The following is a 27,791-nucleotide window of genomic DNA, read 5'->3' as shown; positions in this document are numbered from 1 at the left end:
CGGGGTCCCCGCTGGGCTGGCAGCGGATTTAACACTTTCCTTTAAGCCTTTTGGGGCGGGATATCAGCTCCCTCCCGCTGGGCACGAGTTCCCTCCTTTCCCCAGCGCTTCCCTGCCTGCGGCGGGGTTGTTTCCCATTGGAGAGGGCTCAGGGAGGCGAGGTGGAATTACAGCATTACAGACAAAGCCTTAATATAATCTTCCCTGCATGAACGGCGTTGCAGGGGGAACGTTCTGCGGGGCGGGCTGCAAATGAGGCACTCCGCGGTGCAGGATGTACGAGGAATTGCTCCATCACCGCTCCTAATGGCTTAACCAACAAAATCCATATTCATAAATCAAGCCAGGAGCGGGAGCCGACCTCTGTTCAGTGGTGCAGCCAGGAATAAAGGCAGATTATGAATTGCACGGAGCTGCTGCAGCTGCCACGGCTCGGCCTTGGCATTAAAGGGAGCCCAAGGAGAGGAGATACAATCAAAGCTGTCTGGAGGCAGCTGAAGGATTAGCTGAGTCAACCAGCAAAGAGCTGAGCTCATTTATCGGGCTATTTTCAGGACCCTGGGTGGAATTTTACCCTCAATTACCGATCTCACACTTGGGCAGAAGGGAATAATCAAAAATGGGCTTTTTCCATGTGCTGGCTGTTTGGGTTTGGGCATTGCAGGGGAGGTGAGCTGGTGAGGGCTGGGGAGTGGAGCCAAGGAGAGAGGGAGAAATGGATGGATCTGTCCTCTTTGGCCAAGGGAATTGTGGTGCAGGGAGTGTCACAAATGTGTTGGCAGAAGGACCTGGTGGTCTCTCACCACCACACAGGGCTGTCACCAGCACTGGGGCAGGCCAGCTGTGGCTTTTTCTGTCCCTCCCCACCCAGGGACACAGGATTCATCATTTTCCAGCCTGAAAATGACCAATGACCCCTGAAATGTCACTGGAAAATCCAGCACGAAGTCTGGCTCTGCCCCTTTGCAGCTGAGCTTTGGGTTATCACAGAATCATGGAATGGTTTGGGTTGGGAGGGACCTTAAAGCTCATCCCATTCCACCCCCAGCCATGGCAGGGGCACCTTCCACTGTCCCAGGCTGCTCCAAGCCCTGTCCTGGGCTCACTTCCAGGTATGGGGCACCACAGCCAGGACCTGCCCACCCTCCCAGGGAACAATTCCTCCCCAGTATCCCATCCATCCCTGCCCTCTGGCAGTGGGAGCCATTCCCTGTGTCCTGTCCCTCCATGCCTTGTCCCCAGTCCCTCTCCAGCTCTCCTGGAGCCCCTTCAGGCCCTGCAAGAGGCTCTAACTCCTCCCTGCAGCTTTCTCTGCGAGCCAGGCCAGGGTGATTCTGCAGCTTGAGCCAGAAGTGCCTCTGTTTCCCCCCCAAAGTCCGTCCCTTCCCCCGTGAGGCTGGCAGGGGGAGGGAAGGGGCTCTGCAGGGCTGGCTGCTCTCCCAGCCCCGGGCTGGGAGCAGCTCCCTGTGACGGAGGGGCCAAAAATAGAACCTTTCCCGGGAGAGGAGAGGAATTACACTTTTCCTGACACCCTGCAATAGCCTTGAGGCTGCCAACGTGGTGATAAGCAGTTGTTTGCCTGTGCTCTGGAGCAAACGTGGTTTATCTCTTCCTTGTTCCAGCCCTGCAGGAAAAACCCAGCGATTTAGCTGCCGTGGGACCCCCCAGGTCTGTATTTGATTATTTCTCTCTCTTGCAGCAGCAGCAGCACCTGGAGATTGGACTGGAATTCCCAACCCTGGCAGGGCTCAGGGCCCTGCCGTGCTCTTGGATTAAAAGCCAGAAGCAGGAGGTGCAGGGGAGCTCTGCAGGTTTTGGGGAGGGGGGCGAGCTGAGGGGATCTGATTCCTGAATTAGAGGTGTTTTGGGGGCTGGGGAAGTCAGGGATGTGAGTGCCCATCTGGGCTGCTCCCTCCGGGGCTGTTACGGGAGCAGGAAACGTTCGCAGCCGCCTGCGCAAACAGGAGGCCCCGAGGAGGAAACACATCAGGCTGGGGAAAATCCTGACCTCCTCCTGCAAAGCTCAGGGCTCCAAGAGAGGATCAAATCCCAGAGAAAACTGGGGTCCCCCCCTCCCTCTGCTGCCCTGCCCCCAAACTCCTGGTTTGGGGTGAGGTGATGCCACTGCCCCCGTGCAGGGCATGGTGATGCTGCTTTCAGCGTGCAGGAGAAAACCTCGCTGAGACCCTTCATAAACATTGACACTCCACAGGAAGCTGACCCGAGGTATTTTTTAGCCAGCAGCTCCTGGGGGTGATGTCTCACGTCGGTGGTCTCAGCCTCTTGCAGCAGCAGCCCTGCCCAGGTCCAGCTGAGCTTTTCCCTCCACAAAACTCCTCAAATCCCCTCCTTTGCTTCCACCTTCCCCGGGGCACAGTCGATACAAGCAAAGGCTTTTCCCAGCTCCAGCCCATCTCCAGGAAGCAGGATGACATTAAATCCGAAACAAATTACATTGTGCACTCGAGCGAGGCTGCTCGGATGCGTTTTCCTTCCCTAACGATGGAGGCAGTGGGAATTGCAGCACCATTAATTCCTCCTTTTCCCTCCTGCGAGTTGTCAGCGCCTCTCCCCCGTGCCTGGTAAGTGCCTCATCCGCTGCCTCCGATGCTCTGCTGTGTCCCTGGAATCTTCTGTACACCCGCAGTGCTGAAAGATCTCCCCCAGCAGCCTGGGAATGCTGCGGGGAGAAGCCCGGAGCTGTGGGATGCAGCAGGGATCACAGGGAGCTCCGCAAGGGCCGCCCCAACCCCGGCATCCCACAGCGTTTCCTCCTGGTTTGGAACCTTTTGGGGTTTGTGGTGCAGGGTGAGGGGACGGGGCAGCTGCCAGGCTCCAAAGCTTTTCCAGCCTGCAGGAAAATGAGCCGTGCTGCCGGTTCTTGGAATGGGAAACTGCTGCTCAGAGGACAATAAAGGTTATTAAATGTCAGGGAGAAATAAAGCTGCATTTTCCTCCTTTTTTTTCCCCGTTTTCTCCCCCTGGCTGCGCTGTTTGTGCTGCAGTGGGAGATGGGGACTGGGAGCAGCTGCCTCAGGGCATCCCAGAGGTTCTGGGTTTGGGATGGGGGATTACTGGGGTTACTCCTCGAGCATTTGAGGGTCCCAGCCACAGGTCAGGGGCCTCCAGGCCCAGCCTGACTCAAGGAGAGATTAAATGGTTTCATTCCCTGGGGTGAAACAGGTTTGGGTTCCTCTTTGGGATGTGGGATGCACCCAGCCGGCACTAGCGTGTCCCCAGCGCTTTGCCGGGCGCAGGGTGTCGGTGACAGCCCGGGAGGCGGTGACAGCAGCCCTGCTGGCCTCTGCCACACCTCTCCTGCCAGCGCCGTGCCCGGTGGCTCCGGCAGGAGCACCGACAGGTCTTTCCAGTCCCGCCGGAGCCGCCGGGAGCCGCCATCGGCGGGCGGCACCCGGGGCCAGGGAAAGGCAGCGGGCGCATCCCTGCCTCGCCTTGTTTGGCTTTCACTTTGTCACCCGGAGCTGGAATTAATCATTGGACAGCGGCAAATGCCGGCGGGAGGGTCCCTGTCCCGCCGCTGCCAGGAGCAGCCCCGGCCAGGGGCAGGAGGTAAAGGGAATTTTGGGGTCCCCTGGGAGCGGGGTGGGTGCTGATCCCACCCGGCAAAGCTGCTGGGAGGGAACACCAAGGGCTGGGCTGCAGCAGGGAGGGGTGGAATGGCAAAAGTCGGAAAATTTGCTGTAGTTTGGAAACTTTTTTGGCTTTTTTCTTGGGTGGTGAGGAGGGCGAGCCTGGGGGTCAGTGCCCAAAGTGTGGCTCCCATGAGACCCCAAACTGTGGCGTCTCTGCTGCTCCCCCTCAGGGGCTCATCCACGGCGCTGTGTGACACATCCATGCCCTGGATTGTCCCTGCACTGCCTGGCTCCTGGTCTGACAGATGGCTGCTGTGGCAATTGCTGCCTCCACAGACGAATTTGTGAATTCCTGGTTGGGCTGTTACCCGCCATGTGGTGGAGTTTTACACACACACACAGATCCAGGAGTCACTGCTGGGGCTGGAAGGGAAATAACAACACACAAGGCACTTCCAGAGAGCCCAGGGGCCTGGCCAGGGAAGCAGCTTGGGAGAGTAAAATCAGAGAATCATGGAATTGTTTGGGTTAGAAGGGACCTCAAAGAGCATCTTGTTCCACCCCACAGCTCAAAATGGGCTTGGTTTGGGTAGATTTGGTGTGTGTTAAAAAACAGTCACATAGGGGTGACTGGCACTGACATCCCATCCCATTCCATCCCATCTGACCCCCCTGGAAGGAGCACACCCCCCCCAGAGAGCTGCAGGACCGTCAGCTGAAGTTGCCTTCCATGCCTGGAGTTAATTCTGTCACTCTTCTTGTCCTTGGTTATTTGCTGATGAATTTGGAAGATCTTTGTGCAAACCAGTTAGGGATGGGGCTCCCTGGGGATGGAGCGATGCCCTGTCTGGAAGTGCAGTGGTTCTTCTGTCCCCCCTGTCCCTGTCCCTTGCTGGATGGCTGCTGCTGAATCCTCTGGGACTGCAGAGGGGGTGACACCTCAGCAGGATGCTCAGGAGGGGATGGGTGAGCTGGATGCAGTCTTTGTCAGGATTTGGGAATAAAAGCAGGAAAAGGGCATTGAGTCTTAATATCCACCTTCCTGGCTCTGTTCCCACCATGCTGGTGACATTCCCTTTGGAATGGGGTGTCCTGAGCATCCCCTGCCCTCATCCTGTGCCTGTGTCCGAGTGCTCCGGGGGCTGCAGGGCTCCCAGCAGCTCCTCCCCCACGTGTGAGGACCCCGCTCTTCCCAGGAAAGGCGCTGCAGCCGGAGGTGATGCCCATCCCTGCCTTGTGGCCAACAGAGCCGGAGCAGGAGAGGGGACCTGGCACACGAGAGCCGTGCTGGAGGTGTCACAGCACCACGGGTGTCACCCCCAGCTGGTCTGGGGGAGGCTGGGGGGAAGCTGTGGGGTGGTCAGAGGTGGAGCTGTGCTGCCATTCCCCGTGGATCCCATTGTTTTGCCCGAGCTGAGGTGGGTGCCACCATCCCGCTGCTGCGGGAGCCACCGTGCTCTCCACAACTCCCTGGAGGGAGGTGCAGACAGGTGGGGTCGGTCTCTTCCACCGGGCAGCACTGACAGAACAAGGGGACACAGCCTCAAGCTACATCAGGGAAGGTACAGGCTGGATATTAGGAAAAAATTTTCCACCGAAAGAATAATAAAGCGCTGGAATTGTCTTCCCAGGGAGGTGGTGGAATCACCATCTCTGGGTGTGTTTAAAAAAAGACTGGACGTGGCACTTGGTGCTACAGTCGAGTTGAGGTGTTGGGGCATGGGTTGGACTTGATGGTCTTAGAGGTCTCTTCCAACCTCATTATTCTGTGATTCCGTGATTCCGTGATTCCGTGATTCCGTGATTCTGTGATTCCATGGTTCCATGATTCTGTGATTCTGTGCTTCTGTGGTTCTGTGAATCCGTGATTCCGTGATTCCGTGATTCCGTGATTCCGTGATTCCGTGATTCCGTGATTCTGTAATTCTGTGATTCCATGATTCCGTGATTCCGTGATTCCGTGATTCCGTAATTCTGTGATTCCGTGATTCCGTGATTCCGTGATTCTGTGATTCTGTGATTCTGTGATTCCGTGATTCTGTGATTCCGTGATTCCGTGATTCTGTGATTCTGTGCTTCTGTGATTCTGTGATTCCGTGATTCTGTGATTCTGTGTGCTGCTGTTGAGGTCCCTGCCACCACCCCAGCCCGTGACACTGTGACAACAGAACACAGAGCTGCCACCTTTGCCCTCCCAGCAGCCCCAGGGCTGCTCCTTGCCCTGCCCACTGCCCGGAATGGGTGGGAGGGAGGAAAACCTTCCTTCCTCCCAGCTCCACCACTGCTGGGCTCCTCGGGTGGTTTTCCACGCCCCAAGGGCTGGTTTGGCACGGATTGGATCCCTCTGGAGCCCTTCCCCAGGTCCATGTGGACTTGCAGACCCCTGAGAATGTTCCTGTACTGAGTTGGATGGATCTAAACAAGATCCAGGCTTATTTGGAGGGGAAGCAGAGGGAAAGGAGCCCCGTTCCCACTGCTCCAGCCTGTGCCAGCCTGGCCACCTGTGTTTCCCTTTATAAACATGTTCAGCTTTCCGTTTTAGGAAAGATAAAACAGGTTTCCTTCTCTGTGGCACGACTTTCCTGCAGATTCCAGGGAGACTGAGGGTAATTATAACACTTTCATCCTCCTGCCTGCCTGGCTGAGCTGCTCTGACACACGTGTTGGTGGCAGATGTTCGAGAGGACCCCGGGGACACACGGGCAGGGTTTTTTCCTCCCTGAAGGAATCAGCACCACGGAGGCGTGTGGCTGTGGCAGCCTGTGGCAAACCCACGGCTTTGTGTCCTCCTAATGTGGGATCCATCTGTGGGATGGCCTCAGGGAGGGCAGAGCATTCCCAGCCCTGAGCTGTGGTGGGGAACGTGGCTCTGGCATCTTCTGTGGGAATAACACACCAAACGAACGTGGTCTGGGGCTGGTTTCCTAACCTGGATCCCAGCTGGGGTTTATGGGGGAAGCTGGAGGTCAGAGCAGCTCCAGCTCTTCCCTTGTGTTGGGATAAGGTGGGGAAAACTCTGGTTTAAGCCACAAGAATCCAGGAAAGGAGAACTCCTGGCTGTGCCACGCTGGCACACAGGGAGGTTTTCCATGCCCGTGTCACACACAGGGGATGTGCCAGTGGGACGTGGAGCTGGGAGTGCAGGTGCAGCCCTGTCCCCAAACACCTCCAGACACGAGGAGAAGGAAGCTCTGGTGACTTCTGCATCAGAGCTTCAACCAGGACTGAGAAAAGACCAGGATTTTCCCAAGTGTTGAGCAAACAGGGGTGTTCAGTATGGGAGGGTCCAACTTAATGCCATAAGCAAGATTGGATTAGGAGGGATTTGCAGAGGGTCAGTCTGGAAGAGCGGCTTATTTAGGTTTTCAGCAGCTGTGTCACAACCATCCGTGGTGTGGCAACGCTCGCTTGCGTTGTGCTGGTGTTGGGTGTTGGGTTTGAGGGCCCAGGGAGCAGCCAGGAGCTCCTGGGCTGGGAGAGAGCTCTGGAGCACAGATCAGCACCAGGAACCCGGCATCTTCCTTGTCTTGGGAGGCTGAACCAAATCCTCGAGCCCGTGAGATGGTGGAGGGTGAGTTTTTTTGGGGGGCTTGGGTGGTTTCCTACTGGGGGTCTTTTGAATGCAAATTAATTCATCCTGGTGCAAGTGGCTCCCCTTTGATGGGGAAGCCTCTTGTTGTCCCTGTCCCTCTCCAGGTGCTTTGGCTCTGGTGGCACAGCCCTGCCCAGAGGAGCTGCTCCTCTTTTGGCACGGGGTCAGCCTGGCCCTGTGGTGTTACAGGGCCTGGGCTTTGGGGTTTTTATCAGAGCTTTGGGGTTTTTATCAGAGCTTTGGGGTTTTTATCAGAGCTGTTATCTCGGTCCAGCAGGATTTTATATCACAGTGGGAGGGGAATGGCAGCTCTGACACCTCGGTGGTGACCAGGGACAGGAGCTGAGTGACCTGGAGCTGGGCCAGGGGAGGTTTAGGGTGGATCTCAGGGAAAGGTTCTTCCCCCTGAGGGTGCTGGGCACTGCCCAGGCTCCCCAGGGAATGGGCACGGCCCCGAGGCTGCCAGAGCTCCAGGGGATTTCGGACACTCCCAGGCACAGGGTGGGGTTGTTGGGGTGTCTGGGCAGGCCCACACAGGGACAGGATGATCCCTGTGGGTCATTTCCAGCTCAGGACATTCTGTGATTCTGGGATCCTTCTGCCATCAAACCCCTGGCTCCTTCCTGCATCTGCCAGCTCCTCCCCTGGCCCTTGTGCCTGATCCTGCTGCTCAGGGGTGTGAGGCAAAAAATTGCCCAATTCTTCGGTAACTTCCACAAAATTTGCTTCCCCTGAGTTGATGGGGGTGTCACCCTGTGCCTGATGGGGACATCACCCTGTGCCTGATGGGGATGTCACGCTGTGTCTGATGGGGGTGTCACTCTGTGCCTGATGGGGGTGTCACCCTGATGGGGGTGTCACCCTGCCCCTGATGGGGGTGTCACCCTTGTGGGGATGTCACTCTGTCCCTGATGGGGGTGTCACCCTGCCCCTGATGGGGGTGTCACCCTGATGGGGATGTCACCCTGCCCCTGATGGGAGTGTCACCCTGATGGGAGTGTCACCCTGTCCCTGATGGGGGTGTCACCCTGATGGGGGTGTCACCCTGCCCCTGATGGGGGTGTCACCCTGATGGGGGTGTCACCCTGCCCCTGATGGGGGTGTCACCCTGTCCCTGATGGGGGTGTCACCCTGCCCCTGATGGGGGTGTCACCCTTATGGGGATGTCACCGTGTCCCTGATGGGGGTGTCACCCTGATGGGGGTGTCACCCTGTCCCTGATGGGGGTGTCACCCTGTGCTCAGCACCCTCCCTGCTCTGTGCCTCCCCCCTGCTGCTGGGCACCCCCCCTGGCAGATGTGAGCGTGGCTGTGCCAGGATGGGATGGCAAAGGGAAAATAGGGCACTTGTGGTGTGTGACAGCCACAGCCACCCCCAGAGCCTTTGTCTGCAGAACGGGAACGTGGGGAGGGACACCCACGTCACCGGCAGCTCTCCCTGTGCCAGCGCTGCAGCTGTGGCCCCGCTGCCAGGGGGGCCGTGGGCATCCCTAGAATGTGCCCAGGAGGGAGCAGGGCAGTGTGGAGGTTCAAGGGGGCGGTGGGAGATGGTTCTGGGCTGGGGATGGAGCTGGGAGAAGGGGGCACTCTCCCAGGAGGGTGTTTTTGGGGGCACCACCATGGAGAGATTTCCATTTGGGAAGTCTTGGATGTCTCCTGAGGGTGCTGGAGGGTAAATAACCCAACCCGAGCCTGGTTCTGCTCCTTGGCTGCTTCCAGCCGTGGCAGGCAGGGGATGGATGCTCTCCCCTCTCCCTGGGGCCTCTCCTCTCCTTGCTAAGGTGAAGAATTCCCAGGCAGGACTGTGAGCTGAGGTGGAGGAGGCCCAAAACTTCATAGAGCCATGGAATTTTAGGTTTGGGTTGGAAGGGACCTTAAAGCTCATCCCATTCCACCCCCTGCCATGGGCAGGAACACCTTCCACTATCCCAGGCTGCTCCAAGCCCTGTCCAGCCTGGCCTGGAACATGTCCAGGAGCCAGGACTGTGGCTGCTCCCAGGATTTCCACCTGCTCCAAACCCAGGGGTCAAGAGCAGAATAAACAGGTAAAAACAAACAAACAAAGACCAGGCATCCACGTGAAAACCCAACCAACAAGAGCTGGCGAGGGGGAGGCACCAAAACCCTCCACATGGTGTCATGTCAAAACTGGGGAGCTGGGGGGTGTTTTTTCCATGTCACTTGCAATTCCTGAAGTCTGCCTTAATTACAATAATCACCCTGGGCAGACAGTCAATTAGGGATGCTCCTGGGTTTCTGCTGAGCTCAAGGGCTGTGTCACAGGCGAGCTGTTCCCTCCGTGGGCTGATGATGACGGGTGTGCAGCGTCCCCGGTGTGGGGATGGAGGGCACAACGAGCAGTTTTCACACTAATTACCATCCTCCGAGCTCTCCTGACGAGGATGCTCCGTGGCAGGAGTGACTCACCCATCTCCCTCACTCCTGCCTGCCTCCAGAGCGCCGAAAACCACACGACTGAGGCTTTGCATTCTCTGCCAGGGGTGCCCTTGAGCAGCAGCGCTCAGCTTTGGCCAGGCTGTGCCAGGGGTGCTGCATTTCCCACCCCAGCAGTATTTCCCCGGCGTCTCCAGAGGGGGAGGATGTGGCTCTGACTGCGTTTTGCTCCTCCTGGGGATCAGAGTAGGACTGCAGGTCCTCCAGGGCGTGCTGGGGCAGCAGCTCCTGTCTCCCTGTCCACGGGGGATGCTCTGATGCACAGAAAAGGGCTCTGCTCGGGGCTGGGGTGATGCTGGGGCAGGGAGGATAAGCAGGACCAGGGATTCTGTGCTGATATGGGGGTTTCCAGCCTCCTCTCTCCATCAGGGGCTGTTGCTCCCCCAAATCCCCGGGGAGACCCCTCTGGGTTAATGCAGGCAGTGCCGGGGTCATTTTGGGAGGGTTGAGGTGCCCTGGCACAGGCTGGCAAGGGCAGAGCTGGAGGCTCTCCAAGCTCGTTTGCTTCTCTTTGTATCAGAGACTCCTGTTGTTGAGAGTACCCCAAAATTGCCCGGCCCAGGACGTCCCTCCCAGGGGGCTCAGCCTTGCCCTGTTTCCCATCTCTTGCCATGAAACCCCTGGAGCTTTTCTCCCGAGGGTCAGGGGAGAAGTCGGATGCCAGCACTGCCCTGTGAGGGGGCAGCAATTCCCCTGAGCTTTGCGCCTGTCCTGAGCTGCTCCCACCCAGTTCCTCCTCCCCACTGGGGCTTCCCCTCTCTGATCCCAGCTGACATTTTCCCCCCAGAGTGGCTCACCTGGGGAGGAGCAGAGCAGATAATTCACAATCCTCAGGGGGCTGAGTGCTGGGGAGACCTAAAAACCAGCTAAAGGTGAGGGAAATAATCTGAAGACTGAAGAATCCCCCTTTGGTGGGGATCCTGCTTATTTTTGTTTAATATTCCAGGTGTTGAGGTGCTGAGGGGCTTGGACAAGGAGTTTTGGGCTGGAGAATCCCCCTTTTAATGGAGCCCCAGCTTATTCTGGTTAATATTTGGGATATCTGCATGTGCAGGTAGTTAGGCTGTTTTGGGCTGGAGAATCTCTCTTTAATGGGGACCCCAGCTTATTTTAGTTAACACTGGGGAAATCTGCATGTGCCAGGACTTAGGCTGGTTTGGGCTGGAGAATTTGTCTTTGATGTCAATGATGCCTAATTTTGTTTATTGTCCCAGATGTCAGGGGCTTGGACGGGCTGCTGTGGGCTGGAAAATCCCCCTTTTCTGGGAACCCCACCTCATTCTGGTTAATATTTGGGATCTCTGCATGTGCCAGGACCTAGGCTGGTTTGGCCTCTTTGATGTGAATCATGCATAACTTTGCTTAATATCCCAGACTTCAGGGTGCACGGGGGTTCGGATGGGCTGTTTTGGGCTGGAGAATCCCTCTTTGATGGGAACCCCACCTTATTTCGCTTGATATTTTGGCTATCTGCACGTGCAGTGACTTAAGATGATTTGATCCCCCTTTTGATGGGGACCCCGGATCATTTTGGTCGATATTTTGGGCGTTTGCCTGTGCAGCTGCTTTGATCCCCTTTGACTGGGATCCTACCTGATTTTTCTTAATATTTCTCAACACGGGGCGCACCGGGGCCGGTTTTGGGGGGGGTGATGCCCGGCGTGGGAATCCCTCCCGGGGTGAAACGCCGGCTCTGTGCCGCGGGAGGGGCTCCGGGGAGCCAGCACGGCGTGGCCGGGTGGCACCGGGAGCTTTTTCCTCGGCCCTTTCCCGGGAGCCGGCGCTGTGCGCGCAGCCGCGCGTGGGCACCGCGGAGCGCCGGAGCTCCGCACGGAGGGAGGGAAGGAAGGAAGGAGAAGGAGGGATCGCAGCGTCCCCGCGTCGCCTCCATCGCCCGTTCCCCGGCGTGCCGGCCACGCCGGCCACCCCCGGGCCGGATGCTGCTGAGGCAGCGGCGAGCCGAGGCGCTGCGAGGCTCCCGGCCGCAGGTAAAAGGCGACGGAGGAGGGAGGAGGGAGGATGGAGGATGAGGATGGCGCGGTGACCCCCGCCTGGGGACAGGCCTGGGTTTGGCTGGGGTTTAATCCGTTCTCATATCCCCATATCCCGCTTTTTTTCCCAGCGCATCCAGGGGGATGCAGCCATCCTCCCGGGAAGGGTCCCCGCGTCCTCCCGCTGTCCCCAGGCTCCAGCACCCAAGGCTTCGCTGGGAGCCCCGGCTGCATCCCGGAGCTCTCCGCAGGGGCTGGAAGCAGCAATTCCCGTGGGAATGGGGGGGCTGAGGGTGGTCGGGGCAGGGAACCCCCCCCTCCCCTTCCCGCGGGGCTCACTTCCAAAATACAGCCTGGTAACGGCCCCCGGGAAAGGAATTTTTGCCTGGTAAAAATGGGAATTGCAGAATAAGTAGCCGCGTTTTGGGGCTCCCTGGGGATGTGGCCGTGGCCGAGGGGGCTGTGGGAGCCGTGCCGCTGGGGAAGTGTGAAAGGAGAAACCGCGGCTCGGCACAAAAACCCGGCTTACGCAGCTCAGGTCTATTCAAGAGACATTTAATTCTCCTCGCAAGTCCAGGCGAATGGGGAGCTGCCATCTGGTGTCTGATGGCAGCGGGGGGGAAAGGAAAAGGCTCTCCGGGAAGCAGGGCAAGCTGGGAGCTCGCCGGGCTTCAGATTGCCCGAAAATGGCTCCGGTTTAAGGGCTGGGTGATGGTTTTGTAAGTGCTCCGTGTGAGCTAAAGCCGGGCTTGGGAAGGGGAAGGATCCACCTGGAAGGCAGCAGCGCCCCAGCACTGGGGCTGGGAGAGGAGGTGATGCTGGGGAAAAGATCCTCTAGATCTATACATATCACACGCCAAAAATCCTCCCTCGTCAGGGATCGGGATCCCGCTGGCGGCTCAGGATGGGCTGGGAGCTGACTCTGGCATGCACCGAGTGTGTGCGGTCTCTGCCCCACCTGTGCCAGCCCAGCTGGGCACCGCTCTCAGGCACCCCCCTGGCATCCAGGGAATTATTTTAGGAAGTTGCAGAGCTGTGGGCAGGGCTGCAGCACGGCTGCGCCTTGCTCAGGGCACAGCCCGAGCCTCCCCGATAAAGCCGGGAGCGCGTCCCGGCCCCGGGAGCAGAGCAGGCGAACCCAGCGAGGAGCAGTTTCGGCTCTCCAAAGTCCCAGGATGTGTTTAAACAAGGAGGTTTGTGTGTTTAAATTCAGTGGGGTGCTTGGGAGGGGGGCAAGTACCTAAATCCGGGCGGTACCTCCGGATTTAGGATGAGTTTCGGAATCTGGCACTCAACGGGTCTGCAGCCCGGAGCCGTGACCCTGCTGCCGGCGTGTTCTCCCCGGGGGAGGGACACGAGGGAACAAGACTGACCAGTTCCCGGGGAGGAAACAGGCTGTTCCCTCACGGCACAGGGAGTTTTCCTTGGCAGGCACTCAGCCGTGCCCAGGGTGCCCCTGCAGAGCCCGGCCGGGCTGGCTCCGCGCCCGCGGTGGCACAAGCGTGGGACAGACCCGTGGGTGCAGTGGCTGCGTGGTGTCCCCGGGCAGTGCCAGCACCAGGAGCGGGTGGCACTCCCGTGTCAGACCCGTGCCAGGGCAGTGCAAGCCCCCGGGGTGGATGGGACAAGGGAGGATTTCCAGGGAGGGCCGCAGCGTGGAGAAGTGCCAGCAGTGAGCAGCGGCGCTTTGTCAGCCCCTGTGCGTGTCCCAAAAATTCCTCCCAGCGTGCCCCCCCCTGCATCGGGGCTGCAGGGCATCAGCACGTGAGCTGGGAGAGGGCAGCAGTGCTCTGACCCCTTTCCTGCAGCCTGGGAAGGATTTGTCCCCTGGCACAGCTGGCAGAGAGGCGTGGGATGTGTTGGAATCACCTGTGCTGCAGCACAGGGCACAAACCCTGCCCTGGCCAGGTGCTGCCCCCGCACAGCAGCGGGATGCAGGCAGCCCTTGGCACGGATGCAGGCAGCCCTTGGCACGGTGGCAGTGCCAGGGCTCTCCGCAGAGCTCTGGCTCTGTCCAAAGGAGCAGAGTTGTCCCCTCTGGGCTGCCAAGACAAATCCTGCAAGAACATCAGTTGTGGCTTTTCCCCTTTCCCGGAGCTGAGTGTTCCCTGCGGCTCTCAGAGCTCCTGCACTCCGTGTCTGGGTGCCAGACTGCAGGGATGAAGCAGCCAGAGGTTTCTGTGCTCTAATTACAGTTTTTTAGTCACCCCTGACAGCTCCAGGCTGGAGCACTGTCTCCGTGCAGGATGCAGTGAGTGTGGGTTGGAGCAGTGTCGCTGCGTGGGATGTCACGCACAGCCCGAGCTGCTAGCAGGGATTAATTATCTCAGTTTGTCACCCAGCTCTGGGGACAGGCTGGGAGCAGAGCGTTGGGCTGGAGAGAGAGGAGAGCTGGGACACTGCTTGGCCAAATCCTGCTCCCCACTTGGATTTCCATTGCGGCAAACTGGGATTGGATCCCACTTCCCAGGTGTGAATCGCTGAGGCCCCGCAACAAACCTGACCTCAGCACCTGGAAAAAGCCCCGAGGGGAAACTCCCTGCAGGGCTTAGGGATGCTGGGAGATCCAGCCAGGAATGCTGGATTCAAGGGCAGGTCATGGATAAAAGCTGCTTGCACACATGTGCAGCTGTAGGGGAATCATTCACATCTACCCCAGCGTTTCTTTTTAGTAAAAACAGGCGTTTTCCAAAGTTTCAGGACACCACGGGTTTCCTGTGGCATTCCCGTGCGTGGCTTCAGCACATTCATGGATTTTATTCCTGGGCTGGTGTCTCCACTTGTCTGGTTGAGCTTCATGGTTAAAGTCAGGCCAGGAACTGCTGAATTTCAGGGTGATGCTGAAGCTCGTGTTGTTGTACCAAGTCCCTGTTTACTCCAGAACCCTCATTTACTCTCAGACTTGACCCAGCCAGGAATGGGACCCCCTGGGCTGTGCCTGGGCAGTGCTGGGATGTGCAGCTGTGCTGATGTCCATGAGTTTAAGGTGCCAGTTGTGGGACCTCAGGCTCTTGTTCAGGATTTTGGTTACTCCTTCCCTGGATTTGTTCTGCTGGAACAATGAAGAGGTTGTGGAGTGGGGACAGGGCTGGTTTTGCAGCTGGTTTTGGGTTTCAAGCTCTTCTGGGCTCTGTGCTGAGAACTTTTGGAGGTGCCTGGGGAGCCTGGGCACCCCCAGCAGCTGCCAACACCTTGGGACACCTTTGGTGGCCTTCACTCAAGGGCAGGGCTTTACCATGAGCTGGTCAGTGAGGGATTAAATCTTTCCCATCCCCCTGTGAGCAGGATGCACTCCCTGGGGCTCCTGGCCTGAGCTCCAAGTCCTCTTTCCCATGTGCCATGATCTCACCACCCTCATGGGTAAAAACTCCTTCCCAATGCCCCATCTAACTGTGTCCTCTGGCAGTGGGAAGCCATTCCCTGTGTCCTGTCACTCCATGCCTTTATCCAAAGTCCCTCTCCAGCTCTCCTGGAGCCCCTTTGGGTACTGGAAGGGGTTCTGAGGACTCCCTGGAACCTTCTCTCCATCAGTGCCAAAAGGGACTTTGCAGCTACTGTGGGAGTGGGAAGGGCTGGGGGCGGAGGGAGGGAGGGAGGGATGGAAGGATGGATGGATGGATGGATGGACAGACAGACAGATGGATGGATGGATGTGGGTGGGTAGGGATGGATGGATGGATTCGTGGATTCATGGATGGATGGACGGATGGATGGATGGACGGACGGATGGATGGATGATGGATGGATGGATGATGGATGGATGATGGATGGATGATGAATGGATGGATGATGGATGGATGGATAGGGATGGATGATGGATGGATGGATGGATGATGGATGGATGGATGGATGGATGGATGGATGGATGGATGGATGATGGATGGATGGATGGATGGATGGGTGGATGGATGATGGATGGATGGATGATGGATGGATGGATGGATGGATGGATGGATGGATGGATGGATGGATGGATGGAGGTCCCTGCAGCTGGAGGGGTGGTTGGGGATGGGTCACACTGCCAGGGGCACAGAGCCAGGCTGCAGCTGGCCGGATCCCCATGGGAACACCACCAGTCCCTGCTGTGCCGCAGCCTTGGGCTGCTCCTGTCCCAGGAGCCAAACTCTCCTGAGCTCCTGGAGCTCAGCAGTGTCCCTGCAGCTCCTGGGAGCCAGCTTTAGGTGTGTGCCAGGGGCTCAGTGTGAGGGAGGCTGGCGCAGCAGGCTGCCAGCAGAGGTGGCTGCATGGGTTCTGCCACCCCAGGTGACTTTTCTTTCTGTCCCTGCTGTCCCTGGGGCACGATGTCCCAGCCACTCAAGGAGTCGTGTTTCTCTCACTGTCTGGTGCCCCAAAGGGTCCCTGGAGGAGAGGAGGAGGAGGAGGAGGGGGATGCTGCTGAAGAGTGGCTGCTCCTGCAGCCCAGGGGTTGTTTTCCCACTGTGCTGTGCTTGGTGAAACACGTCAGATTTGGTTTCAGCTTGAACTCCTGTTTGTCTGATGAACTGGACATCGGTCCTTTGGGGGATTTTTGCTCTGGGGGTGGTCGCCTGTGTCCTGGGATCAGTCCCCTGGAAGGCAGCGGGGCTGTGTCAGTGTTGCTGTCGTGCTGCCCTGGGTTTGTCACTGTTACCTGTCACCTGTGCTGCTGTCCCTGCTCCTGTCCCACCTGTGCCAGGATGCTGCAGTGTGTGCAGACACTACAGTTCGTCCCCTCCTGGGGCAGAAACACCCTCAGTGAGTACATCAGTGACGCTCTGGCACAGGGGCAGCTTCAGGGTGGCCCCAGGGTGGTCATTGCCTCTTTTGCTGCAGCGCTGTCAGGAATGGGCATGTGCCAGAGCATCCCAGTCCATCCCCATCCCTGTGCCCTCTGTACCTCCTTTGCAGGACCTTTGCAAGCCGGGGTGCCAAAACCCCTTCATTGCAGTCCAGAGCTCTGCGTCCTCATCCCATTCCAGTTCCTGTCATGTCCAGCATCCCTTTCCATTCCCAGCTAAGTCGATGTGTGTTAAACTCCAGGATGCTCCACGCCGGGGATGATCCCATTTCCAAACGGGGTCAGACAGAGCCGTGAGCAGAGGGAGGACAGGGACAGGAGGATGTCAGGGCTGCCCTGGAGAGACACCAGTGTCCTGCCAGCTGCTGGCTCCTGCCAGCCCAGTTTTGCCCGTCAGGCCACGAGATGTCACATCCCAAATGTGACATATGGAGCTGAGGCTGTCCCTTTTCTGGGCTAAAGGATGGAAAACCCTCTCGAGCGGCGCCGACAGCATGCGAGCGTTCCATGGGATTGCTGATTCACGTGGCTGCTGGAGAGGAGCCAGCTCTGTCTGTCCCTCCACTGCTGACAGACATCTTGGGGACATTGTGGATGGTGGCCTTGCCCAAGCTCCGTGGTGGTTCCCTGGGGCCCTGTCCTCACTTTTGTCCTCCTTGTGTCTTTCAGATGTCCTGTGGTAGCCTGTGCCTGCCCAGGAGGTCCTGCCTGCCTTAGCCAGCCTCCTGCCAGCGATGGCCTCAACGCCCCAGTGAGGGACAAAAGGACGAGGAGCGAGTGTCCCCAGCACTGCCACGTCCCCTGGGAGAGCCATGGAGGCCCCTCTGGACGTGCCCGTAGGGAACCTCATTGACTTTGACAGCGAAATTCCTGCCTGTGACCCCTCAGAGCCCGCTCCTCCCGCCGCTCCCAGCGACAACGGCCACCTGGGGGACGACAACGGCCACCTGGGGGACGACAACGGCCACCTGGGGGACACAGGGGACGTGGCCGCGGAGGAGAGCGATGCCACCGAGTCAGCAGACAGCGAGAATGACATGGGGGACTCTCCCCAGCACTGGGGTGGCTACCGCCGCTCCTCCTCCAACGAGTCCTTCTCCTCCAGCCAGAGCACGGAGTCGGCGCGGGACGAGGCCACGGCCGAGCGCCGGGAGTTCATGCGGAATTACGTGGAGAAGATCTTCACCGGGGGGTGAGTGAGCAGGGCCAGGGACATCCCACGGGATGGGGTTGGATGTGGCTGCTTTCCCACTCCGGGAGCAGCAGTTTGTGTCCTTCCCCTCCACGGTGTTGGTGTTGAGGGGGGGATGTGGCTTTTGCCTTGCGCTCATCTCCTGGCCACATCTTCCACCCCCAGCTTTCTCTCCCTTCTTCTCTGTCCCCATTCCCGTGCCAGGGGCTCACTGCCCCCCTCTCCTCTCCCCACCGATGCTCACGGAAATGCCAGTGGTGCCCAGGTTCCCTGTGGCAGCCCCTGGCTGTGCCCCCAGCCCTGCATCCATCCCCCAGCTCCCGGCGCTGCCTCCGGGACTCCGCGGCTCCGTGCCAGGCTGGATGCAGCAAACGGAGCGTGAGGAGCAGCAACAGGGCTTGTTTTTGCTCTGGGGCTCCGTGCCTGTCTCTGGAGCTCAGTTTCTGCTCACGCTGTCCTTGGCGCTTCCCTTCTCCCTCTGCCTTTGAGGGAGGAAGAAAAGAGCAGCACAAGGCGAGGGATGACAAAATGGATGCTCCTCCCCTCCTCTTCCTCTGCCTTCCTCCAGCACCTGCACCAGGATGCTGATGCCAAGAGGGATGTTGGGGGGTGCAGGTCACATCTTCGGCTGTAATGATGGTTTTTTTTTTTAATTTTTCCCTGTTGCAGAGAGGATTTGGACCAAGAGGAGAAGGCCAGGTTTGGGGAGCTCTGCAGCAGCGAGAACGGGAAGGGCAGGGAGTGGTTTGCGAGATATGTGAGCGCCCAGGTAAGGGGAGAGGTGGGGAGGCAGCAGGGATCCTGCATGGGCTTTGGAACTGCCTCAGGCCGGGGGGATTTATTTATATCCCAGAGAAGTATTTTTGGAAGGCAGGAGCTCAAGAAAAGTGAGGAACCACAGCAGAAGGAGGTACAGGAGCCAATAAATGCATTTTGAGCAGTTAAATGGTGCAGCGTGGGAGAGAATTCGCTCGTTTAATTTAAAATTAAATCCCACCAGCACTCAGACACATCCTATTCCCTTAAAAAAAAAAAAAAAAAAACAAACCCAGACAGGCACAACGCTGTCTCTGAGGGGAGTGCCAGCCATGAGTGCCTGTGGTGGGGGGTCCTGGGGGGTTCTGGGGGTTCCTGTGCTGAACCCTGGGCTCTGTCCCTGCAGCGCTGCAACTCCAAGTGTGTCTCAGAGCAGACCTTCTACCGCCTGATGCAGTCCTTCGCCCTCGTGCTCTTTGAGTAAGTGCTGGGGGCACTCTGGGGCTTTGTGGGAACCCCCCAAAAAGGCCCTGAGGGCAGAGCTGTGGCTGGGCTCCCATCACAGGGTGTCCTCCCTCTGTGTCAGGTGTCACCAGATGGACGATTTCAGCCCTGCCAAGAACCTCATGACCATGTGCTTCACCTATTACTACATAGGTAAGGGAGCCTGCACCCCTGGGGAGGCTCTGCTGGTGCTGGGGGCAGGTGTGAAACGTGTCCTGTGCATGGGAATGGTGTTGGAGGGGTGCCCCAGGTGGAAAAGAGCCCCAGATCCATGCAAAGCTGGCAGAACTCCTCGCTGGGGTGGTGATGCTGCTTTGTCCTCACTTCCAGCCAGGAATATTCGTATGTGGACAACCCCCAGGTGATCCCAGCCCCTGGGACACCCCAGCCCAGAAGCACCTTGGTTTATTGCTTGGCGTGCAATGGCTGCTCCTCCACGGGGGGCTGGATTTTCTATCCAAAAACGGGAGTGGGGAGGATAAAAATAAAAACCTACCGGAACCGGGATGGGATCCTGGGTGTTGCCATCTCCTGGTGGCGCGTCGTGGAGCTGGATGCAGGTCCCCAGCAGCTGGCAGCACTCGGGGCCGTGGGCCCACTGAGCTCCTGGCACATTTTCCCCAGGGAAACCTCACGCCCTGCCCTTGGAGGCCAAGGAGAAGCCCACGGGCAGCATCGACTCGTACCTGAAGTCGGCGAACACCTGGCTGGCCGAGAAGAAGGACATTGCAGAGAGGCTGCTGAAAAACACCTCGGCCAAGACAGAGAATGTCAAGGGCTTCTTTGGGGGCCTGGAGACCAAACTGAAGGGTCCTGCCACCAAAAAGAGCGAGTGGGTAGCACTCCCTGGGGTGGGCAGGGGGGGCTGGGCAGGCACCCATGTCATGACCAAGCCAGGGGTGTGTGGCCACCATGGGGCTGCCATGGCCACGAGAGCCTGGTCCCAGGCTTTAGTCACTGTCACCTCATGGTCTGGGAGTCCTGTTTCCCTTGGCCATTGTCCCAGTTCCTCCTGGTTTGTCTCAAAACTGAGACAGCCATGGAGTTATGTGGTTGCAAGGTGGTGATCTTCTGCATCATCTCTGTACTGAGGGGAGGGATGTCACTGCTTCACTGTGTCTTTGTCATCTTTCTGGCCCTGGGGATGGTGGCATGGGAGCAGGGGGTCTTTCAAATGAGGTTCCCTTTGCCAGGGGGCCATGGGCTGTCGGGGGGACAGGATTTTTGGAGCTGACATTGATTTCTTGTGCCACAGCGAAGGTGAAGACAAACCAAAGGAGAAGCTGAAGAAGACAGGTGAGTGCAGCCAGCACAGCTGAAATAAGAATGGCCAAGGAACCCCTGGGGAAGGACACAGGGTTGGAAATGCTGGAATTCCTTGGGGCTGGGTTTGATATCCCAATCACAACTCTCGTCCTGCAAGGATCTTGTCCTCAGTGTCACAGGCTGCAGAGGTTTGGGCACCCACTGCCTCTGGGCTTTGGTGGTGCACCAGTCTCCCCAGCACCTGTGTGTGTGCTCCCAAAGCAGTGGTCCAGTCCCTCCAGGATCCTCCTGGGACATCCCTGCCTTCCTCAGGGCTGATCCCTGCCCTCCAAGGGCGCTCAGAGCTCCTCTTCAGAGCTCTGGATGTGTAGGGGACGCGTTTGGTTCGCAATCCATCCCGGCTGCTCAGCCACCAAACTGGGAGAGGGCACAAAATCCACACATGGGTGGGAAGGTGGGAGTCCCCCAGGTGCTGGTGTGTGACTGTGTGTGCCCACAGTGTCCCTGCAGAGCCCAGAGGAGGAGAAGAAAGGGGAGAAGATCTACCTGTACATGCACCTCAAGCAGCAGCCGATCTGGTAAAGCCCCCGGGCGAGCGGGCTCCTGCCTGGGGAGGGTTTGTCCCGCTGGCCACATGTTCCCAGATGTTCACAAGTGCCCCTGACAGAGCTGGCCTTGCCTTTGGCTCGTCCCTTGTGCTCATGACAGTGTGTTTGCAGCTACTAAAGTGCTGGTCCAGAAATCTGCCAGGTTTGTTTGGCCCACCCTGACCTTTGGGAGGGCTGAGGGACAGGCTGGGCGAGATTGTGGAATCCTGGAATGGTTTGGGTTGGAAGAACCTTAAATCCCATCCCATTCCACCCCTGCCATGGAAAGGACACCTTCCACTATCCCAGGTTGCTCCAAGCCCCAATGTCCAACCTGGCCCTGGACATTTCCAGGGATCCAGGGGCAGCCAGAGCTGCTCTGGGCACTCTGTGGTTCCCAGTTATAAAATCCCAATTGGCCATTCCCAACATTCCCTCCCTGCAGGCACAACCTCCGCTTCTGGAACGCCGCCTTCTTCGACGCCGTGCACTGCGAGCGCAGGAAGAGGTCCCCCACCACCAGGTAGGACACGTCCCTGTGGGAAAAGGAGACTCTGTGTCCCCTCCAGCCCCACAGGGAGCTCCTCCCAACCGCCCTGGGCTTGTCCAGCCCTGGGGAAATGCTCTGCTTTCCATCCCACACCGGAATCCTGCCGGGAGCACTGGGGTGTGCTGGTGAGATCTGCAGCCTGGCAGGCCTTTGGGAGCAGGAAGGGTTTCTTGCTTGTTGTGCAGCATTTTTGGAGGAACCAAACCCTAGAGACGTGGCCAGAAATCCCAGCCAGGGCTCAGGCTGCTGGTGCTGAGTTTGCCAGCAGGTCTGGGAGGTGCAGCCAGCAGGGAGGTGTCGTGGATGGAGGGGATGTCCCAGCTGTCCCCAGGAGGGACAGCCTGCAGCCAGCAAGGAGAGAAGCTGGGAATGCTGGCACTGCCAGCCCCAAAAATTGGGATAAACCTGCCAGGGAAGGGGCTGCTCGTGTCGGGGGGTGCAGAAGTGGGTGAAACACTCGCCAAGCTTGTGCCCATTTCTTGCTGCACCCCGGAGCTGGGTGAGGGCTCCAGCCACTCCCTCCTCTCCTGGCAGCAGTTTCCCACTCCCAGCCGGCCCCTCCCGCTGTCTGTGCAGTGCCTGAGGCTCTGAGCTCTCCTTGGAGCCCTCGAGCCCTTTTCGGAGCGCTGACAGCCCTTTGGAACAGCCAGCCCCCTCTGTGTCCTCCCCGAATCCCGAGCTGAGCCGCAGCAGCCCTGGCTCGCACCCTGGGACGCTGTGCCAGGCTCAGCTCTCGGATCAATCCCTGTTTTCCACGTTATTGCTTTCCTTTTTTTCTCCCAAGCAAGCACGGGAAGAGCCCATTGAGCAGCAGTGTAACCAGAGCTGCATTTGCTTTGATTAAGCCCCAAATTAGCAGCAGCAAAAGCCTCACAAGGACAGACGCCACCGGCAGCTGCTCCCTGCTCCCAGTGCCTTTCCCAATTAATCTGATGGCTGAGCCTGCCTGGGCTGCAGGAGCAAGCCTGGCTAACAAAGGAGCTTTGGGAGCTGCAGCCTGGAGTGTCCTGAGCGTCTCGGGGGGCTGGGGGGTGGTGGTGACCCCCCCGAGTCCTCTGCAGAGGGTGCAGAATCCTTACAGTGAGCCGGGATGCTGGGCTGAGGGTTGAAATCCCTGCAGGGAGGACGTGGCTGGGGCCGGGTTTGGAATTCCAGGTCGCTCCTTGGCCACGGCAGATGCCCAGAAGGCCCGTGGGGATGGGGCTGAGGCCATCTCTGTGATGGGGTGACCAGGACATCTCTGGGGTGGCCGGGCTTTGTCCTTTGCGAGACCCGCGGAGGATTTTCCTCCTCTGGGTGGGGAGGGCAGGGGAGGGGGGGAAGGAATCAGAACTAAACTCCTCTTTCTCTCTCTCTCTCTGCCTCTAACAACCTTCTTCCATCTCTTCCTCTCTCCGTTCCCCTCCATCCCTCTGTCTTGCATGACCTTTTCACGCGCCACTTTTGTCGGCCCCGTTTCTGCCGCCGCTCCAGAGGGAACACTGGGGAGGAAGAGGAGAAGAGGTGTGTCTGTCCCTGTCCTTCCTTAGTGCCCACAGGCTGGTGCTCACTTCAGGTCCAGATCCTGCCCTGGGGAGGTGGGGGAAGTGTTCTGGGGGGCTCTGCAAGGCCCTTTCTCCATGCAGGAGGAGCAGCTTTGAGCATGAGCATCACCCTCCCAAAGGGCCTGAGGGGTTTAGATGGGCTCCCCTTTCATGTGGTTCTTACAAAGGAGCCTGAATGGTTTCAAGCTGTGATATTTTGCTGGGAACATCCCTCTGGGCAGGTTTTGGACACGAACTGAGTCTCTTTGTGTAGAAAGCCTCCCCCTCTCCTGTCCTTCCTGCTTGCTCCTGGCTTCTGCTGCCACTTAGAGGTGCTGGGGATCCTTTGCCAGCTGGAAAAGCAGGTCCTTTTCCATTTTTAATGCACTTTCCTGCTGCCATCCCTTAACAGGATTAAAATTGCAAATGGGGGGGGCTGCATGTCACAATTGGGAACAGTCACTGCTCTCTTGGAGTGTGGGATCTGGGAGCAAATCCCTCCAGGTGATGGCATTAGCAAGAGGATGAGGAATTTTGGAAGCCTGGCAGTGAATTTTCTGCGTGGGGTTTGCAGTGCGGGGGGAAAAGCTGCTGCTGCTGCTTCTGGGAGAGGAAAGAGTTGATGGAGAGTTCTCAGCACTTCCAGGCACAGCAAGGCTTCCCTGGATACCCCAAAATAAAATCCCACACCCCAGGGGGTTTCTCACCACTGTGCCTGTCCTGCTGGGCCATTGTGAAGATCAAAGGCTTTGAGTGGAGCCACATGTGGGTTTTCTCCCTTCCCAGGCATGTTACTCTCCTGTAATAAGCCAGAAACACGGCCAAAAATTTTTTTGGGGCACTTTGAAAATGTTTTTTTTTCCCTTCTTCCTCCCTCCAAAACATAAAAAGGCAGGAAAGAAGGAGTTACAAACATGCTTCTTCTGTAAGTGAGCCAGTGGGGTCTGTGAAGTTTTGCTTCCAGATTTCAAAGCCCCTTAATTCAATTCTTCCCCTCTCCTTTCAGCCTCTACATTTGGCTGTGGGTTTTATTTGCTCTCCTAAGCTTTATCTGAGAGAAATTACACCTTCTTTTCTCTAAAAAAAAAAAAAAAAAAAAAAAACATTAAACATGTTTTGTGCACTTCCAGAGCCCTGTAAACAATGAGCTGGTGGCTGCAGGCTCAGCTCAGCAGCTTTGCACTTTCGGGTTGGGGTGATTTAGTGGGGACTGGCTCCCTTTGTGGGGTCAGCCTGGCTGAGCACCCATCCTCTTCCAGTTGCAGCCACACCGGGGCTGAGCCAGCCTCACTGAATTTTGGGTGAGATCCCCTCTATCCCAGATTGCCCCCAGCACAGCTCCCCCCTCTTGCTTGGTATTCCGGCCAGCTACAAGCGTCCGTTCTTCTCCTGGTGTTCTCCTCTTCCTTCTCCTCCATTTTTCTTCTGCCTATCCCTGTTTTTCCTCGCTTTTCCTCCTCTTATCCTTGGCTGTAACCTCACCTGGTTCTCGGGAAGGGGCTGGCTGCACCGTGGAGCTGCAGTTTCCCTGGCATGCATGCACTGAGCCCTGCTGCCACCACCCCGAGTGACATCCCTGTGGCACAGGCTTTCTTCCCGGGGTGGGGACTCTGCCACTGCCTAGAGCTGGTTGCAAACACCCAGAGCTTAAACCCCTCCATCCCTGAAGGCGATGCTGCAGCTGCAGGGAGCTGGAGTGGAGCTGGGGCACCCTCAGGGCACCGCTGGCATTTTGGCCCGTGGGGAGGGGTGTGGGAGCTCCCGCCCTGTCCGAGGGGCAGGTATGTTTGGGGAGCACCTTGGTCGGCATTCGGGGAGTTGGAGCCTTGCTGCAGATGAGGGACAGGTGCCTGGTGTCCCCCTGTCACCCTGCCAGGCCGGGAGGCTTCAGCAGAGCCCTGCTGGGATGGCCATCCCCTGCTTCCTCCTCGTGCCCACGGTGGCGCTGAAGGTGAGCTCTGGGCTGGAGGGATCGATGCTATTTTTAGCTCTTAATCAGGGCCTTTCCAGGCAAAGCCAAGGTTGAACACGTTTTTTCCTGGGGCATCTCTTGCTTTGCTCCAGGGGCAAGAGCTCTGCAGATGGATCCATGTTGTGAGCTCATCCAACACCCAGCACCACACTCAGGGGCTCTCAGTGCCTTCCTGTCCTCCAAGGGGCTCTTGGTGCCTTCCTGTCCTCCTGCAACGTGGCCCAGGGTGGGAGGAAGCAGACAGGGGCTCCTGAGGTGGCAGTGGTGACAGAGTGTGCCAGACTGGCTCGTTCCTTGCAGGGAGAAGTGGTGCCACATGACGCAGGAGGAGCGCGACGACAGCCTGCGCTTCAACGAGAACATCACCTTCGGGCAGCTGGGGTGAGCAGGGCACGGGTTCTGCTCCCCTGGGGCCACCTCCCAGCTGTTCCCCCACTGGGGACATCCCTGATGGTGCAGAGGATCTTTGATGCTTCTCCCTGGGACCTGCTCCTGCCCCTTCTGTTGAATACCCAAAGGGACCGAGCTGAGCATCATCCCAGTGCCCGCTGCAAGGGGCTGTGGAGAGGGAGAGGAAGGTGGGGGGAAGAAGGGGCAGCCTGGCCATTCTCTCACCCAGAGTGTCTCTGTCCTCCCTCAGCACCTTCATCCACAACATGCTGGCGTTTGGCCTCAACAAGAAGCTCTGCAGTGACTTCCTGAAGAAGCAGGCGACCATCGGCAACTTGGATGAAGGTAGGGGAGAGCCCGGGGGATGTGCAGCCCCTTTCTGGGATTCTGGGGGGGATGGAGCGTGGATGGGACGGTTCAGCAGCCTCCCTGAGCCCTTCTCTCTCTCCTTCCCAGAGCAATACAAGCTGCTCAGTGACCACATCGAGCAGATGGCCACGGAGTAGCCGCCCTGGCCGGCACGCGGCGGTGGAGACACAGCGGCCGGACAGGTGGGGAGGGGAGAGGAACCCACCTCCGGGGCTACCTGAGACTGAAGCTGGGCTACCTACAAACCAAACCACACACACACGAGCTGCAATAAAACCTGCATGATCGTCCATCAAACTCTAGAGCTGCCCCAGGGCAGCCTGTAGACATAGGAGCCAAACAGCCCCCGCCCTCGCCAGACCCTCCCGCCTCTGTTGTCGGAGTAGACAATCCCAAAAGTGAATTTGGTTGGTTAAAAAGCAAAACAAAACACAAGGGGAAAGCAGGAAGAGCGTGGCTGTGCAGCCCCCAGGTGCTGTGTCTGCAGCCCCCCCCCCCCCCCATGATGAGGTCTCTGGTGGTAAATCCAGAGGGATCCAAGGCTGCCTTTCCCTGCTGGAGTCCCCTCGCTGCTGCTGGAGCTGCACCAGGGATGCAGGAGGTGATGGCAGGGACCAGAGCCAGGAGCTGGGGCTGCACCCAGCCACCCCTCAGGTTCTCTGCTGTCCCCAGGGGTGTCACCACTGCCTGGGGACATGGGCAGGGTGGGGCCTTGCTGGGGGCAGAGGTGGGGTTGGCAAAGTGCTGCTGCCACCCTCCTTGGGAGCCCGAGGGAAATCCTTCCCTTGGGAAGCCTTCTCTGTGCCGCCTGTGTGGGCTTGTACCTCTGGGCAAAGGGACAGCAGTTTGCTCCGAATCATTAGCCTGGATCAGTAGGAAAAAAGCCATGGCCTTGGGCAGGATTGCAGGCAGAGGCAGAGGAGCTCTGCTTGGCTTGGGAGGAGATGACAAAAGACCTCATCCCTCTCCCTGCTGCCCTGTCAGTGTCGGGATGCTGCTGGATTGTGACATTTCCCAAAGCCTCCTGGCGTCCTGTGGCAGTAGATTAATTGTCCTCCTTTCCCAGGCTGCTCCTCTCTGCCCTCTCCTTCTCCAGCTCTTCGCCCCAGCTGCTCATCCATCAAACCTGAAACAGCCCTGTCGAAAGGACATCTCCTGCTCTGCCCCAGGGGCTGCAGCTCCCACCATGCAGCAGATCTGTTTTATCCCTTGGACCTTGGCACGGTGTTTGAGAGAGGCTGGGGACACGGGGACATCGCTGGGGACACGGGGACATCGCTGCTCCCCTCTGCAAGGAGCAGCCCACAGAGGCAGAACCCCCCAGCCCTGCACAGCCAAGGCTCCAACAGAGTCTAACCCCAAAAAATCATCCTGAAACACCTGAGTCCGGGTTTCAATCAATCCATTTTCCCTGTGCTGCCAGCTGTATCCCAGAGGAAATAGCATAAAAGGATATTTTTTTCCATGTAGCTCTTGGCTTCTGGTGTCATTTCCAAGCATCAAAGTGATGCTTTTACCTAAGCTGGGCTTCCCTTGCTGCTGGGGATGTGATCCATGCTGGGTCTTGTAAGAAGGACAAATCCAGCACCAATTTTTCCTTGGCCATTCCCAAACCTGGGCAGAGCTTCTGGAGAAGGGTTTTTGTTGGGGTCAGGGGCTGATGTTGGTCCCTCATCCCAATAAACAACTTCCTGCTGGATCAAATGTGCTGCACCATGAGCAGCTCAGCATCCTGGAGCATCCCATCCCCGTGGCCTTCCCTGTCTCTGTCTCCACTCAGGTCTTTCCCAAATCCTCCTTCATTTCTTTATTATTATTATTATTATTTTCCAACATGAAAAGAAATGTTCAGCGCTGAAGAATATATATTATTTGCATGTGTATTTTTCTATAAAAACAATTAAAATCCAATAAAAAAATAGCCATAAACTCTCCTCAGCCGGGAATGTGTGAAGGATGGGATGTGAGAGAGAAAGAGAGATTGGAATAAATTATCTTAGAAATGAATATTTTTGCTCAATTATTGTTGTGTGTTTTAAGCAGATAGATTTTCTCCACGTTTGACCTCAGTGGTCCCTGGTGCCTCCACCAGCTTCTCCCTTTTGATAATCTGTTTTTTAATAGAGAAAAACTGTTGTACCTTTTACAGAGATGTTCACATTTGCCCCGGAGCCAGAGAGGCGCTTGAAGGAGATTTCATTTTTCTTTTCTTTTCTTTTCCCTTGTGCTTTCCATCTCTGCCAGTGGCCTCGGAGCTGATGGCAGAGCTGGGATCC

At 57.8% G+C, this 27,791-nt stretch overlaps 1 protein-coding gene across 4 annotated transcripts; it reads left to right on the top strand.

Moving 5' to 3' along the window:
• The first annotated feature begins 1,572 nt into the window (after nucleotides 1–1,572).
• KIAA0513 (KIAA0513 ortholog) lies at nucleotides 1,573–27,522 on the top strand. 4 transcript variants are annotated; one of them, XM_053953072.1, is made up of 13 exons: nucleotides 1,573–1,668; nucleotides 17,076–17,598; nucleotides 18,268–18,367; nucleotides 18,761–18,834; nucleotides 18,941–19,011; nucleotides 19,483–19,690; nucleotides 20,114–20,154; nucleotides 20,624–20,702; nucleotides 21,157–21,234; nucleotides 22,735–22,764; nucleotides 25,057–25,137; nucleotides 25,397–25,491; nucleotides 25,603–27,522. In XM_053953072.1, the coding sequence occupies exons 2-13, from the start codon at nucleotides 17,219–17,221 to the stop codon at nucleotides 25,650–25,652; spliced, it is 1,287 nt and encodes a 428-aa protein (XP_053809047.1). In that variant the 5' UTR covers nucleotides 1,573–1,668; nucleotides 17,076–17,218; the 3' UTR covers nucleotides 25,653–27,522. The 4 variants fall into 4 exon arrangements, with proteins under 4 accessions (XP_053809047.1, XP_053809046.1, XP_053809044.1 ...); XM_053953071.1 differs by lacking the exon at nucleotides 1,573–1,668 and adding an exon at nucleotides 3,444–3,570; XM_053953069.1 differs by lacking the exon at nucleotides 1,573–1,668 and adding an exon at nucleotides 11,451–11,626.
• Nucleotides 27,523–27,791: the final 269 nt, after the last annotated feature.

This window comes from Vidua chalybeata, chromosome 11, assembly GCF_026979565.1.
Source record: "Vidua chalybeata isolate OUT-0048 chromosome 11, bVidCha1 merged haplotype, whole genome shotgun sequence".
Lineage (NCBI taxonomy): Eukaryota > Metazoa > Chordata > Aves > Passeriformes > Viduidae > Vidua > Vidua chalybeata.
Note: the sequence above shows the minus strand (reverse complement) of the source record. Positions and strands in the feature narration are given on the sequence as shown.